This window comes from Triticum aestivum, chromosome 2D (genome assembly GCF_018294505.1).
Source record: "Triticum aestivum cultivar Chinese Spring chromosome 2D, IWGSC CS RefSeq v2.1, whole genome shotgun sequence".
Classification (NCBI taxonomy): Eukaryota; Viridiplantae; Streptophyta; class Magnoliopsida; order Poales; family Poaceae; genus Triticum; species Triticum aestivum.
The window spans coordinates 64,532,063-64,547,324 of record NC_057799.1 but is presented as its reverse complement, the minus strand read 5'-3'; the positions used below and the strand labels follow the sequence as shown (position 1 = coordinate 64,547,324).

The window sequence follows — 15,262 nt, the reverse complement described above, 5'->3', positions numbered from 1 at the left end:
GTCTTGTCCATCACATCATTCTCTAATGATGTGATCCCGTTCATCAAATGACAACACATGTCTATGGCTAGGAAACATAACCATTTTTGATAAACAAGCTAGTCAAGTAGTGGCATACTAGGGATACTCTGTTTTGTCTATGTATTCACACATGTACTAAGTTTCCGGTTAATACAATTCTAGCATGAATAATAAACATTTATCATGATATAAGGAAATAAAATAATAAGTTTATTATTGCCTCTAGGGCATATTTCCTTCATATAACGCAAGCACATATTATTATTGAAGAAATATATGGGAATGAAGAATCAAATAAGAAACTCACAACAACTTGATGGAATTGCTATTGTCCATGAAACTATTTGCACCCAAAAAACAGAGGATTCAGTAGTTAACCCTAAATAGTAACGTGCTTCCCTATTTGGTTATGAAAAAAATCCATGTTAGACACTCGGTCTAAATTTGTTACTAATAGGGCACTTCCCTTCAATTTTGGCTAATAACAGTGTTAAATGGCACATCAAAGATGGTTTTGCCCATGTTGTCTCATTGATGAGGCGGATCTACACAGATAATGTTTTTAGTGTTATGCCAAAATATATATCCTCATTCTCTTTGTATCTCTCGTTTCCCTCCACCACCATGAGGGTTCCATCACTGGCCTGCTGCATCGAGGCAGATAATCATGGTGTCGATGAGGCTGGTGAGTGCGTCACAGATCCGGTGCACGAGCGTTGTTCGTGTGAACACCATGTCACCACCACATCTTGCACCTACACCCATATCGCTACGCTAATGTGTGATAATTGGAGGTAGCGGAGCCCCACTTTTGTCCGTGAACGGCGGTCGGCCACCTCCGCCCACCGATGGTGAAGGCGCGAAGGACCGAGGCGCCTCCGTGAGCCTTTTGGTTGTGGTTCCTAGTTTGCTGCTGGAGTGTTTTAGCGTCGAAGTTCCTATTCTCTGTATGATGCGTGACCGCGATGGTCTGTACCTTGACTGTTTCGGGACGGTGTGGTCCTGCTTATTTTGGTGGTGTGATGTGTATGCATTAAACCGTTATGATGCTGCCTTGTGGCTTTATTAATTTAAAGTCGAACGCTTCTAGCGTCTTCGTTTCAAAAAAACCTCCGCCCACCGATTCTTCCTCGTCTCGCTGTTTATCCTCCAACATCGGATGGCAGCAGGCGTTTGTTCCATTAAGACAAGAATGAAACGTTGGATTCAAGATTTTTTTTGATAAAAGCTGAAAGCAGTTGCATTGGTTGGTACTCCCTCCCTTCCAAGTTAGTTGAAGGTATGGTTCTGTCTAAGTCAAACTTCTTCAAGTTTGACCAGATTTATAGAAAAAAATCCAATATGTACAACATCAAATATATATATAAAAAAGTATATATCTGATGATGGATCTAATGAAAGTAATTTGATGGTGTGAATGTTGATATATTTTTTTCTACATATTTGGTCCAAATTAGAGAAGTTTGATATAGGATCAACCTAAAACTAAAATTGTGTTTGGTTGGAGGAAATTTGCGATAAGGAACGAGAGTTTTAAGGATATAAGACGTGTTATCCATTGTTTGGCTAGGGGGAAGGGAGTTGAGGAGAGAAGGGGAAAGGGAATCAAAGAGGTCAATTCCCACGCCTCTCTTCCCTAGCCCCTTGTTAATTCAGGCTGGATAGAGGTTCCTCCGAAATTCTCACCGATAATTTCCACCACGCATCAAAAAGGAGACTGACACTAAAATTCTAGTAATTCTCAAGTCTAATCTCTAGACATACTCCCTCTTGTAATCTTCCATTCCCTTTCCCTCGTACTGCCAGACACGCTGCAAGTAATTTGGAAGGGGGAAGTAGGTTCGGAAGTAAACAAACATCCAATTACTGGATACAGCCCGCAAGCATGAGTTTAAGCAGACGAACCAGAGTATACACAGCCATTAATCAGAACTCCATTGTCATGGATCTCCTCTACGTACAGAGTCTCCGAATAAAACACAGCAAGAGATTTATCGAGATACAAAGCGAGCCCTGAGAATCCAGCGAGATGATCAGGTCCTCTTGACGGGGTCGAAGTTGGAGACGGCGACGACGGCCCCGGCGATGCCGGCGAAGACGACCCCGCCGGACACGATGCTGAGCAGGAAGTTCTTGAGCGACGGGGACAGCCCCGGGGACGCGGCCTCCGCGACCTCGGGCAGCACCAGCGCCGCCGCCACGGCCGCCGCGGTCAGCCCGGCCGTGAGCTTCTCCTGCACGGACGCGGAGGACGCCCGGACGGCCGTCATCCTCGCCGCGGGCCTGCCGGCCCTGACCACCGGCAGGGGCCGGAACGACGCGGCCTTCTTGAGCCCGGCGACGGACAGGGGCGCCGCGACGGCAGACAGGGACGCGGTGGCGGCCATGGCGAGAGAAAGGTCGGCGTGCGTCTTCTTCTTGGCTTGGCGCGCGGCGTGAGGTGTGTGGGGGACGGGATGGTTGGCGCGGAGAAGGTTAAAGTAGGGCGTGTGGAGGATCGCGGCGTGCCAGGTCGGCGCGGGTGTCCGACGTGGGGAGCTCTCGTCGCGCCGTGGAGGGATAACGTTATCCTCGGTGGTGGCATGTGGCTGGGCTGCTCCAGCTCCCGATTTTCGGTTCGGATCTGATTGGCCGGGGTCCCCCTTCTCCGTGTTAATTTTTTCAAGGTCGGGTGATACGTGAAAACGTATGTATGTACTGCTGATGTGACGCGGCATTTGGAGCAGAGCGAGAGGATAATACTTTTTCAGCTCGTTCATACACGTTTGATTTGTATTCAGTGCAACCCTGCTGTTGATTTTCTCCTTTGAAGATATATACGTGGGTGCACCCGGCACCGTGTGGGTTTAACTACACACAAGGTCCGGAAAATTCTCACAAAATTGGTGTGTTTACATTGTGTGATGGAGTGTGAGGCACATAACTTAGCAAGAACGTGTCTCTTTGTGTGTCGAGATAATAAGCTGTGCGTACAATTACCCTCCATCTTTCCTTTCATAAAGTGTAAATATTTGTTATACATAGTGTTTTGGATTCATACCGAGTCCACCAAGTTCAAAACTTTTAGTACTTTGTACGTGTGCATTTGATTCGTTTGTAAGCAAAGGATATGCCCTTAAAATAATTTAAAAAAAACACATAAGCTCACTAAAAAAAGACAAGCGATATGTCTACATGAAGAGACGCGTGAGACTTTGCGTGTAGAATTTGCAAGAGACCAATTCTACAGAAACTAGACTAACCTTGAGGGTTTGAAAGATTGGTTAAACAATCCAAATAAAGTAAAGAGACCGAGATTAGGAACTCTTTCTAGCCGCCGCCTCCTCTTTCAAGAAAAGTTAGGGTTCGTGTCTCTCGCCGGCTCCGCTGCAGGTCCGCCTCGTCTCCGATGGCCCTAGGGCCATGGAGGCGCGGTGGATCCTGGTAAGGGCCGGCGGGAGGGCTCCATTGTTAGTCGTTCCTTCAAGATTTGTCAGGGTTTATGTCCTACTCAGGAAGACGAGACGACGGCGGCTCCCTGAAGATGGAATAAAGGTCTCCCCGCCTAGTCCCCGTTCCGGTGGTGCGTCTAGAATCGTTGGTGGGCGTGTGGAGGTGTGTCTCCGGCGGATCTATCCTCGGTGGATTTGCTCGGATCTGGTTGTGGTTCGTCTATGTTCGTGTGTCTTCAGGTTGGATCCTTTCGATCTACGTTATTCTTCATCAGCGACGGTTGTTGTTCTGGTGCGCTGGTCCTACGGGGCCTTAGCACGACGACTCTCCGACTGTCTACTACAACAAGTTGTGCCCGACTCCGGCGAGGGAGGGGTGATGACGGCGGCGTGCCTTCGGCTCGCTTCAGTGATTGTAGTGGTCGCTAGGTGGTCTACGGATCTGGATGTAATTTTTATTATTTCTAGTGTTTGTTGTACTACCATGATAGAAGATGAATAGATTGAAAGTTTTCTCAAAAAAAAAACAATCCAAATAAAGTGAAAATCTAAGGTTGTTGAAAGCATTATAGTCAGGGGCTTGTCTATTGGCCTTTTCCTTCTTACCGAGAAAGAAAGCCTCGCGCCGGCCCCGCCACCGATCAGCCTGGCCTTAGGGCCATGGAGGCCTGGCGGATCTCGGTCCTTCCTAGTGGGAGGGCTTATACTTCATTTTAGATGCTTTCTTAGTTTGTCCAAGGATTGTGTCATGCTCAAGAAGGCGAGACGTCGGCGGCTCTCTGAAGATGGAGTAAGGTTCTTCCCGCCTTGCCCTGCCCCGACGGTGCGCCTTCGCGTCGTCAGAGGGCGTGTGAAGGTGTGTCTTCGGCGGAGCTAGCGAGATTCCGTCAATGTTTGTCTTTGGCAAATCTGCGTGGATCCGGTCTTTGTTCGTCCACGTTCATCTGTCTACTGGTTGAATCATTTCGGTCCATGCTTCTCTTCATTGGTGGCGGTTGTTGTACCAGTGCGTTGGTCCTTTATGGCCTTAGCACGACGACTTTCTGACTGTTCACTAAAATAAGATTTGACCGGCTTCGGTGAGGGAGTGGCGATAACTACGGCGTGTCTTTGGCTCGCTCCAGTGATTGTACTCGTCGCTATGTGGTCTAAGGACACGAATGTAATTTGTGTTACTTCTTGTGCTCTTTGTACCGTCATGACATTTGATGAATAGATGGATAGTTCTTCGTCTCTTGAATGGCAAGTTGTCAAACAGTTCAATTGTCAAAAAATCATTTCACACAATATCGTCGCCAACACAACTACCCTAGGGAGCTCCGGATGACAATTTGCAGGGTTGGAAGCCAACGATCCATGGAACCAAAACATATGTGGGTGCGCCCGGCACCGTGTGGGTTTAACTACACAAGGTCCGCAAAATTCTCACAAAACTGGCGTGTTTAGAGCATCTCCAATAGGGTAAAATGTAAAAATATCTAACTTTTGGACCGTCTGGGCCAAAAACGCCGCTCCAACAGACGGTCCATATGTAAAAAAAATTGGACCGCAGCCTTCTCATGATGTAAAATATAACACCTCGCGGTACAAATTTACATCACGAGATGCATCTGGTCCAAATTCGGCGACTGCCCGCCAACGCCCAACCGCCACTTCATTTCATTTCACAGCCGCGCTTGTCCGCCCGCCCGAACACCAGTCGGCCGGAATCCGCCGCCGCCACCGCCCAAATCCCCGCCGCCGTTGCCGCCACCGCCCTCGGCCCCGTCGCCTCCCTCGCCGGAAGCCGTCTCGCAGCCGCTCGGGCGCCGCCGAATCGGGAGGCAGCCGCGGTGGGATTCGGCGCCTCCGGTGGTCTGGCTGCCCATGTAGGCCTCCGCCCGCCGCTGCTCGCTGGCCCGCCCCGTTGCCACCGCCTCCCGGCCCCGCCGCCACCCCGCACTGACCCTGTCCAGCCGAGCTGCCGTCGCTGTTGGCCCGTGCAGCATGCCTGTGCCGCTGCTCGTGGTGTTCGCGTCGGCTGCTGCCCGCCTCCGTCGCTGCTGGCCGGCAAAGGAGCACGTACAAGGGAGCTCGGGCTCCGGCCATGGCAACCACGGACGAGCACGAGAGCGGTGGCAAACGACACCAATCGAAGGGGAAAAAATAGGGGGATTGGGAGAGGAGCTCATCACGGGGAGGATGGCGCGCTCGGGGAGGTCGGGAAGAGCTTGATGGCGACGGATTTGACGAAGGCGGCCGACGTCCCGAGGTTGAAGAAGACGATCAAGGCGATTCTACATCTTCATTTTGGACCATCTGTTGGAGTTGCTCTTTTGGACCATCAATTTGGACCATCTGTTGGAGTTCAGCTTTTTTCGGAGCTCCAAAACACATTTTTTGGCGGTCCAAATTTTACATCTTCGATTTTGGACCGCCAAATTTTGGACCATCTATTGGAGATGCTCTTACATTGTGTGATGGAGTGTGAAGCACATAATTTAGCAAGAAACGTGTCCCTTTGCCTGTCGAGATAATAAGCTGTGCATACAATTACACTTTCTCTTTTTTTTTGTGGCAATAATTCCAGTATTCAGTTACACTTTCTCTTGAAGACCCACCCTCCATCTTTCCTTTATATAGCGTAAATATTTGTTGTACATAGTGTTCTGGGTTCATACAGAATCCAACAAATTCAAACTTTCAAGTTTCAATACTTTGCAAGTGTGCATTTGATTTTTTTAAAGAAGATTATATGCCCTTGTATTAATTAAAAAACACATAAGATCACTAAAAAAAAGACAAGTGATCTGATGTCTGTGTATTTTCGTGTAGAATTTGCAAGAGACCAAATCACACTCGTTATAACCAGTAAGTTTTTTTTTTTGAGGCAACGTTATAACCTTTTTTTTTTTTGAGAAATACGTTATAACCAGTAAGTGCACTCTTGGACTAGGCCACGTTTAAGTTCCCAAAACGTTAGCCCATGTCAGCCCAAAACTTTGTATGCTTCCCTTGGGCCGGGGGCCCGGAAGAAGAGAGTGACGAGCCTCCGTCGTCAAACCAGCCGTGCTCGAGTCGTGCACAGACTCTTCTCAAAAAGAAAAATAAAAAGAAAAGGAAAAAGAAAAAGAAAAAGAAAAAGAAAAAAGAGTCGTGCACACAGACGCTGAGACGCATCATCCTTCTCCCCCACTCATCCCCAACGACGACGGCGAGCCATGTCCGCCTCACCCGCCTCGTCGCCCCAGCCGCCGGAGGCCATCCGCGGAACCCTCATTCCCGTTCTGCCCGACGACCTGGCGGTCCAGTGCATCGCGCTCCTCCCGCGCGCCGCGCACCCAACCCTCGCCCTCGTCTCCCGCGCTCTGCACGCCCTCCTCTGCCTCCACCCGGAGCCCCTCCTGGCCGCCCGGTGCCGCCTCCGCCGCTCCGACCCCCACATCGTCATCTCGGTCCGGCCGCCCTACTCCGCGTCCCCTCGCTTCTTCCTGCTGCTGCCGCATCCCGGGTGGCCCCCTCTGCCTCTCCCCTCCCCTCCGATCCCCGTCTCCTCCTCCTCGGCCGTCGCGTCAACGGGCACCGGCTCTACCTCGTCGGCGGGTCCGTGGCCGGGATCCCCGCTTCGTCGGTGCAAATCCTGGACACCCGCACCAGATCCTGGTCCATCGGCCCGCGCCTCTCCTCCCCGCGGGAGTTCGCTGCCGCCGCGGTCCTCTCCGGCGTGCTCTTCGTCGCCGGGGGCTGTGTTCCGTCGTCCCCCTTCTGGGCCGAGGCTCTCGACCTTGCCTCCCCACACGCCAGGTGGTCCACGGTCCCCAGCCCGGACCACCTCCGGGAGAAGTGGATGCACGGCTGCGTGTCGCTCGCCGGGAAGGTCCTTGCGGTGGCCGACCGCGGAGGCTTGGTCTACAACCCGGCGGCGCCACCTGGCGAGGCGTGGGCGCCGGTCTCCCCGGTCCTTGACATGGGGTGGAAGGGCCGTGCTGCTGTGGTCGGTGGAATCCTCTACTCTTACGATTACATGGGGCAGGTCAAGGGCTATGATCCAGACACTGATTCCTGGAACACGGTGGAAGGATTGGAGAAGGAGCTGCCGAGGTTCCTTTGTGGTGCCACGCTTGCCAATGTCGGCGGACTGCTCTACCTGATCTGGGAGGGGAAGTGGAAAGGGAAAGCTAGCAAGGGAGAAGGCAAAGTGAAGGACATGTTGGTGATTGAATGGGCTACCATTGAGGTGACGAGGGCCGAAGAGGGGCGGTTAAGTGGGAAGGTAATATCCAGGGATACTGCTGTGTTCACAGACATGCCGAGGGGTTCTGCGATCACACATTGCATTTCGTTGGATCTATGACATGGTTGCTGCAGATGTGAAGCAAGGAGAGCATGCCTGTTTCATCAAAAGGTAAATATATGAGTTGTTGATTTGTTATACATGCCTTTTTGCGCCAACTGCAATCATGCAGTTTATGTTGTTTAACAGTTTGAATAACTACCAACTAACATTGTTTATATTTGGGTTCATTGTTGTTTCAGATTAATTGTTGGCTGAGACTCTCGAAAAACTCGGTATTGTGTGCAGTACAGCTTGACATTTGCGGGGAATGCTTCGCTGGAGGTAGGCATATGTTCTTAGAGGTATCACAATAGTCAAGAAATTACTTGGCAATAATTCATAGGTTACTATGTTGAATAAGGACACTGTATTGGTAATGGACACAGGGAATTCGTTGTTGGGTCGATGTGACTGTTTAGCTGTTTTGTGTGAGTCGGTAACGGTCATAACTCATAAATTTTGTACTCGCTCCGTTTTCATTTACTCTGCTTAATTAGGATTGACCTAACTCAAACTTTATAAAGTTGACCAAGTTTATCGAAAACAATCTAAACTTTCACAATAAAAAATATATATGGTATGAACATATATTGAATGATGATTCTAATCGTATTGACTTGGTATTGTGGATGTTATTTTTTTTTGTATAAACTTGGTCAAAGTTTAGAAAGTTTGACCCGAGACAAAGCTAATATGCGAAGTAAATAAAATGGAGGTAGTATGAAGTTGCTTTGTGTGAATACAAACCGCGTGTAGCTTGGGCTCTTCGCATAAGAGATAGGGCATTGCTGATAAGCTAGTGAATTGGTGATACATTTTGCATTCAGTTTTGACTTATATATCAGATCAACATGGTCTAATGTGCAAGGGAGGTTGGTTTTGTCAGTTTTGTGGAAGTAAATTTGACAAATAAAAACAAGATTTGCAGTGATGTTGTTCATGCAATCTTATGTCCAGTTAAATGCCTTTTAATATCGAGCGTTGACATAGTTGAAAACATAGTGTTGGGTTTGAGTAATCAAGATACAAACCTTTTGTGCAATTGCAAGGGATGCCAACTATAACACCCCTCCTTATAAGAAGGAATGTTACCACATAAACACAACCAAAGCCTAACATGCTTGTGGGAGAAGTCCGACAGCATCTCTCTTGTACCGTCGGACATCCACGATAGGCAATTGAACAAACAGAGTATATATAAATGATACCACATCTTGTTTCAAAAAAAATGATACCACAAGCAGAAGCATTCAACTAGCTCATATAACCCATATAGAGCAAAGTGGTGAAGCCACAAACGGTTATGCTACACCGGAACAAGAAACGATACGTTCCAAGCACACACGGGTACTAGGTGGGGACTAGCAAACTTCAACCCACCTTGTAAAGTAAACATAGTGGTGGGAACAAACCGAAGCAAGTTTATACACAACAAGTAGATCCTAGCTATCAAGAACAATGAACTAAAGTATGAGGGTTATCATGATCAAGCTAGGTGAATAAAAGGGGTGTGAAATTTGGGAGTGAACACCCATGGGAGCTACGCCCTTCCAACTACTTGCTCACAGTGATATACCTAAAACAAAGCTCACGAGAGGTGAGTCCAAAGACTCAGCAAGTACACAACAAAGCATGTTATAGAATAGATAGTAAGATCATGAAGATGAACCATGCTTGAACGGGTGAATGTTATACTCAAACCTCCCATGCTTTGAATGGCGTGAGAATGCATGAAGAATATAATGCAACCAAATAAGACCGAGGACTTGGCTTTGAGCTACCGCGGGCGCAAGCTGAGGAGGGATGACGTCTCAGCCAAACTCCTTTTCAACCCTCACCAAGAGGACAATAACATGAGGATGGACCCGAAGGACCATACGCTTGCAAAGCGAGAATCAGTCCTTTAATTGGGAAGATCCACTCATGATGGATTTTTTTATCAAGAACAAATCCCTACCACATACTAGTGGTATGGTGTATTAAATTATACTCTAGGGAATTGTATGTTCACCATTGCATGAATGTAAAAAACAAATGTGAACATGAACATAGTATTAAGAGAGTAATCTAACCATTGTTGCCCGATGTACTCGCCTCAACCGTTGCGAGGCTACCAGAGGTTGATTGGTGCTTGCAACCTGTTGTAGAAACATAAATATCAGTTTTAAAGATTGCGCCATAACATGATATGAAAAACATACCAAAAAGCGCGCCTATCGCATTTTCGGGGTAGCAACCCTTTGCTGCCCTTTCGCCCAAAAAATCACATCTTGAGCTAGGAAGCTCAAAAACAAGCAAACAAGATGGCTATGGATTCATAAGGAACTTATCTACAAATAACTCCAACTATTCAAATTCAGAATATGAACTTATGAAGGTCAAAACCAGCAAGTACTTCACTGTTGTTTTCAGATTTAGAAATAACGAGTAGCCGCCTTTGGAAATTTATAGCACAAAGAATACCCATGAGAATTAATTGAAACCTTTCATACTAACAACTATGCATCACACACAACATAGCAGGGAACAAAACATGAATTTAATTGAATGCTAAAAGCTCCTAAAGCCCACGGGAAAACTCTATTTTTCGTTGCCTCTGAAATTTCTGCCAGTTACAAAAGAACAGGCATAACATGAGCTTCACAATTTCGATTGATAAATGATATGTTTAACCACTCAAAACGATCGTGGGAACAATACCTACAAAACATTCCACATACTGATTTTGCCATGCAGGGACTCGAAATTGATGATTTCCATGTGTTAATACTTAGAAACAACAATATAGACAAATTATTGCCCTATTTCCCAAATGACCTTGCTGCTCCCAGCCCTAGGAACCTAGGATTCACCATGTACAACACCTGGGAGGATCATCTAGGGTGGGGGAACTCACCCTTGAGGCTTGAGCAAGGGGAATCAGACAGGGTAGGTGAGGATCTTCTTTTTCTCCTCCCCTTATCTTCTCCTCTTCCTCTTCTTGTCTCCACTTCCTCAATATCAGGTCCAGGTTGCCCTAGGGGGTGAGGAGGGCGTGGTGTAGCAAGGAGGGACCTGGGGAGGAGTGGGGAGGGAAGGGATGATGGAGTAGCCGACTGGAGAAGAGATGGAAGGAACCGTGGAAGGGACCCTTCTTCTTGGGGAAGAGAAGAAATAGAGACGTGGAGGATGGAGTGGCCAGCTCATGTGGATAGGAGGAGATGAAGATAAGGTCAAACTTCATTGTTTTAATATAACCTAATTTCAAAGTACAATAAATAATCCTTGCCATCGAATCAAACAAACCGTGTAAGATGCATCTGAACTCCGGTTTGCCCAAACAAGCAATCCATTTCGACGAGTCTGACGCATCCCCGACATCGGATATTTGATTCGTTGAATCGATAAGGTGGATAAAGAGAGCCCAAAAGCATGAATGGACTGCTCGTTGAGACGGTCAAAATGGACTACTCGTTTGGGCAAACCGGAGTTCGTATGCATCTTACACAGTTTGTTTGATTCGATGCCGAGGATTATTTACTGATTTTGAAATTATGTTATATAAATAAAGAAGTTGGACCTTATCTTCATCTTCACCACATGAGCTCCTCCTATCCACATGAGTCGACCACTCCATCCTCCACATCACTCTTTCTTCTCTTCCCCAAGAAGAAGGCTCCCTTCCACGGTTCGTTCTATCTCTTCTCCACCGGCCACTCCATCCTCCCTTCCCTCCCCAGGTCCCTACTTGTTGCACCATGCCTTCCCCCACATCCTAGGGCAGCATAGACCTGACCTTGAAGAAGAAGTGGAGACAAGAAGAGGAGGAGAAGAAGATCCTCACCTCCCTCCCCTGTCCGATTCCCCTTGCTCAAGCCTCGAAGGTGAGTTCCCCCACTCTCAGGTGTTGTACATGGTAAATCCTAGGTTCCTAGGGTTGGGAAGCAGCAAATTCATTTGGGAATTAGGGGAAGAATCTGTCTATATTGCTGTTTCTGGGTATCCAGATCTAGAAATCACCAATTTTGAGTCCCTATATATGGAATGTTTCGTACGTATTGTTCCCATGATCGTTTTGAGTGGTTAAACATATCAATCGGAGTTGCGAAGCTCCTGTTATGCCTATTTCTCTGCAGTTGTGCAGAATTTCAGGGGCAGCGAAGAATAGAGTTTTGCCGTGGGCTTTAGGAGCTTTTACCATTCAAATAAATTCATGTTTTGTTCCCTGCTATGCTGTCTGTGATGCATAGTTGCTAGTACGAAAGGTTTCAGTTAATTCTCATGAGTATTCATGTTGCTATGAATTGTCAAAGTCGGCTACTCGCTATTTCTGAATCTGAAAACAGCAGTGAAGTGCTTGCTGGTTTTGACCTTCATAAGTTCATATTCTGAGTTCGAATTGTTAGTTATTTGTATATTTATGAATCCATAGCCATCTTGTTTGATTGTTTTCGAGCTTCCTAGCTCAAGATGTGAATTTTCCGTGAAAGAGCAGCAAAGGGTTGCTCCCTCGGGAATGCAATTAGGCGCGTTTTTGGGTATGTCTTTCATCATGTTTTGGCACAACCTTTAAAACTGGTATTTATGTTTCTACATCTATTTTTATAACATGCTTTGTTGTGTGCTGCTGAGTCTTTAGACTCACCTCTTGTGTGTTTCACGTACATCACTGTGAGGCTTTGCAAGTAGTCGGAAGGGCGTAGCTCCCATGGGTGTTCACTCGCAAATTTACACCCCTTTCATTTATCTAGCTTGATCATGATAACCCTCATACTTTAGTTCATGATTCTTGATAGATAGGATCTACTTGTTGTGTATTAACTTTGCTTTGGTTTCTTCTCATTACCATTATGCTTGCTCTCCAAGGTGGGTTGGAATTTACGGGTCCCACCATATATGTTTGTGTGCTCGGAACAGTTGGTTTCCTGTTTTGGTGTAGCATGTCGGTTTGGGGCTTCACCACCGAGCTCTGTATGTTAATTATGAGCTTTTTATATGCTCTCGCTTGTGTTTTGTATATCTATACTCTGTTTATTCAATTGCCTGCCGTGGATGTCCGACGGTACAAAGGAGGTGCTGCCGGATTTTTCCCATGAGCATGTTAGGCTTTGGTTGTGTTCTGGTGGTAATATGCTTATGACATGAATGAGATCATAGAGTTTGTTTTGTGCCACCCGCCATATTACCCCATCTCGCGGATTACATCTTCGCACCGTTTAGTCAGGTCTAATGCATCGTTTCAGTAGCAGCAGTGGTTATTATACCATAAATGTTTCCTCACAATATTTGACCTTGGCACTGAAGGAAATTTGACATGTCACCAAATGAAGAAACAATATTTCCATCATCTTATCATATCGTGGTGACTGCTCTGGTCCTTTGGATAGGGAAAAATATTTATGAGAATGAGAAATGCATATACTGCTCCATGGTATCTTTTGTACACATCATAATCAGTCTGCGTGGTGTTAGTTTCTAGTTTAATTTTGTTTATACTTGTTTGCAGGGAAACAGAGCAATAATAAACCTGTCTGGATGGTACCACGATTCAAGATGAGCTTGATTCCGGCCATTGTGGGTCAGGTCCTTCTCCTTGAGAGGCAGGAAGCTAGAACTGCGCAACAGGAGGTCTGCGTTGTGATTCCATGGTTCTTTCCCTCTGGCTGGATGTGTTTCTCCCGCAAAATAGTGTATGCTAAAATGATGTGACACAAGGCAAGCAAGACAGCCATGTCGCAAGGCTGTATATGTTTGGCTTGAGCCATTTTACAAGCAACGAAGAACTGTCGCTGTGTTGTTTTCTTTGTGGGCAGCGTGCAGAAGAATTCACTGAGAAAGTAAAGCAAGTAAGAAAAAGTTAAGTGAGGTATTTGGCCAGTTGGATGGTGCTATGCTGACGCATCGTTGTCATGAACCCTGCCAAGAAATATGATCAGCCGGAGCAGCACAGACAGTAGAAAAACATCCATTGGTGCTGCAAAGAAGCTTCGCTTTACAGAGAACAAAGTTATTTTCACATTTTTTAACAAAGAAGCTGCAGGCTGCCAAGCAGATGCACCGATGTACTTGTGCTCCATCTCCCCGCCATCTTTTCTCCGATGCCGGGCGAGGCTAACTTCGGCCTTCAGCCATTGACATCGCTGATACTTACTCCACTTCGATCACTGGATGTGTTAATTGCCATCGATGTTTACTTCGAAATGCATACTTAAGTTTTTTGTTTTTGAAAAAAATAAGGAGACTTTATTCATTTGATATAAGAAGTACATCGTTCATAAGGATCATTACAATCTCATCTATAGGTTTCTCAAACCAGCCAGAAGTCTAAGAAAATCAAGCTAATCTAGCAAGCTCATGAGTACTTTATTTGCTTCTTTGTTACAATGTTCGAATCTAGTAATACTAAAATCACAAGCGTAATGAAAACAATCATCGAAAATTGCTGCTGCCCCACCCGCTGATTGTGCTCCATCCTGCATTGTATAAATTACCTCCAGGTTATCTGAGTTAATAATAAGGTAAATTACCTCCAGGTTATCTGAGTTAATAATAAGGCGATTACATCCCGCCCTTTGCGCCAATGTTAAGCCAAACTTGAGACCAAGGGCTTCCGTCATCAACACATCTGCGCAGTAATCGATCTTTCCATTCCCTTCAGCAATAAACCCGCCTCTGTCGTCTCTCAGCACCGCCCCCATCGTTCCCCTAAGCATGTCATGGTCAAAAGAAGCATCAACATTAAGTTTCACAAAACCTCTAGGCAGACAGGACCATCCTTCCTTCTTAATGGAAGCCTTGGGCGATGAAGCATTAACACAATTTGTGGTGAGTGCTAAAACCCCCATTGAAATCTGCAGGGCATTTTGGGTTGTCTCCTTGTGCACCAATTTTCGTTTTTCCCACCATAAATACCATGTTGAGACAGCAATCATCTCACGCACATTGTGATGACCCATCATCCTCAAATCTTGGTCCGGGAGAAGTAGTAAGTACTCCAACTCCGCCTCTCCGGCATAGTCTACCTCACACGCTTTATTGATAATATCGTTTATTCCCAGCCTTTTCCAAACGTCCTTTGCTTTCCTACAACGGAAAAACATATGGGTTGTATCTTCTAAGCCCTCAGAGCAAGTGGGCAAAGTGGGCGAAACTTTGATATGTCTATTAGCAAGCGTAACTCGGCATGGGAGAGTTTCATGGAGCGTACGCCATATAAAAATTTCACTTTTGCCGGGCAAGATAATTTCCATATTTTACTCCAAATAGGGTTAACTGTGGCTCGGCCCATTTCATTGGAGTATTTTAATTTATTACCATACTGGTTTTCCCACTCGATGGAATATGCTGACCGAACCGAGAACATGCCATTTTTTGTATAGCTCCAAGCAATAAAATCTGGCATATCATGTTGCGGGAGTGGAACTGAAAGAATCCGTTGTATATCGATGGGCCACATAGTTTGTCTAATGAGTTCTTCATCCCAGTTATTGGAGATAGGATCAATGAGATCATCTAC

At 46.4% G+C, this 15,262-nt stretch overlaps 1 protein-coding gene and 1 pseudogene across 1 annotated transcript; one reads left to right on the top strand and one right to left on the bottom strand.

Moving 5' to 3' along the window:
* Positions 1–1,865: 1,865 nt before the first annotated feature.
* LOC123051589 (uncharacterized) lies at positions 1,866–2,489 on the bottom strand. The gene has a single exon (XM_044474513.1). It carries the CDS (start codon positions 2,406–2,408, stop codon positions 2,055–2,057), a length of 354 nt encoding a protein of 117 aa, XP_044330448.1. The 5' UTR covers positions 2,409–2,489; the 3' UTR covers positions 1,866–2,054.
* Positions 2,490–6,571: 4,082 nt separating this feature from the next.
* On the top strand, positions 6,572–14,030 carry LOC123051588 (F-box/kelch-repeat protein SKIP6-like; annotated as a pseudogene).
* The last annotated feature ends 1,232 nt before the right edge of the window (positions 14,031–15,262 follow it).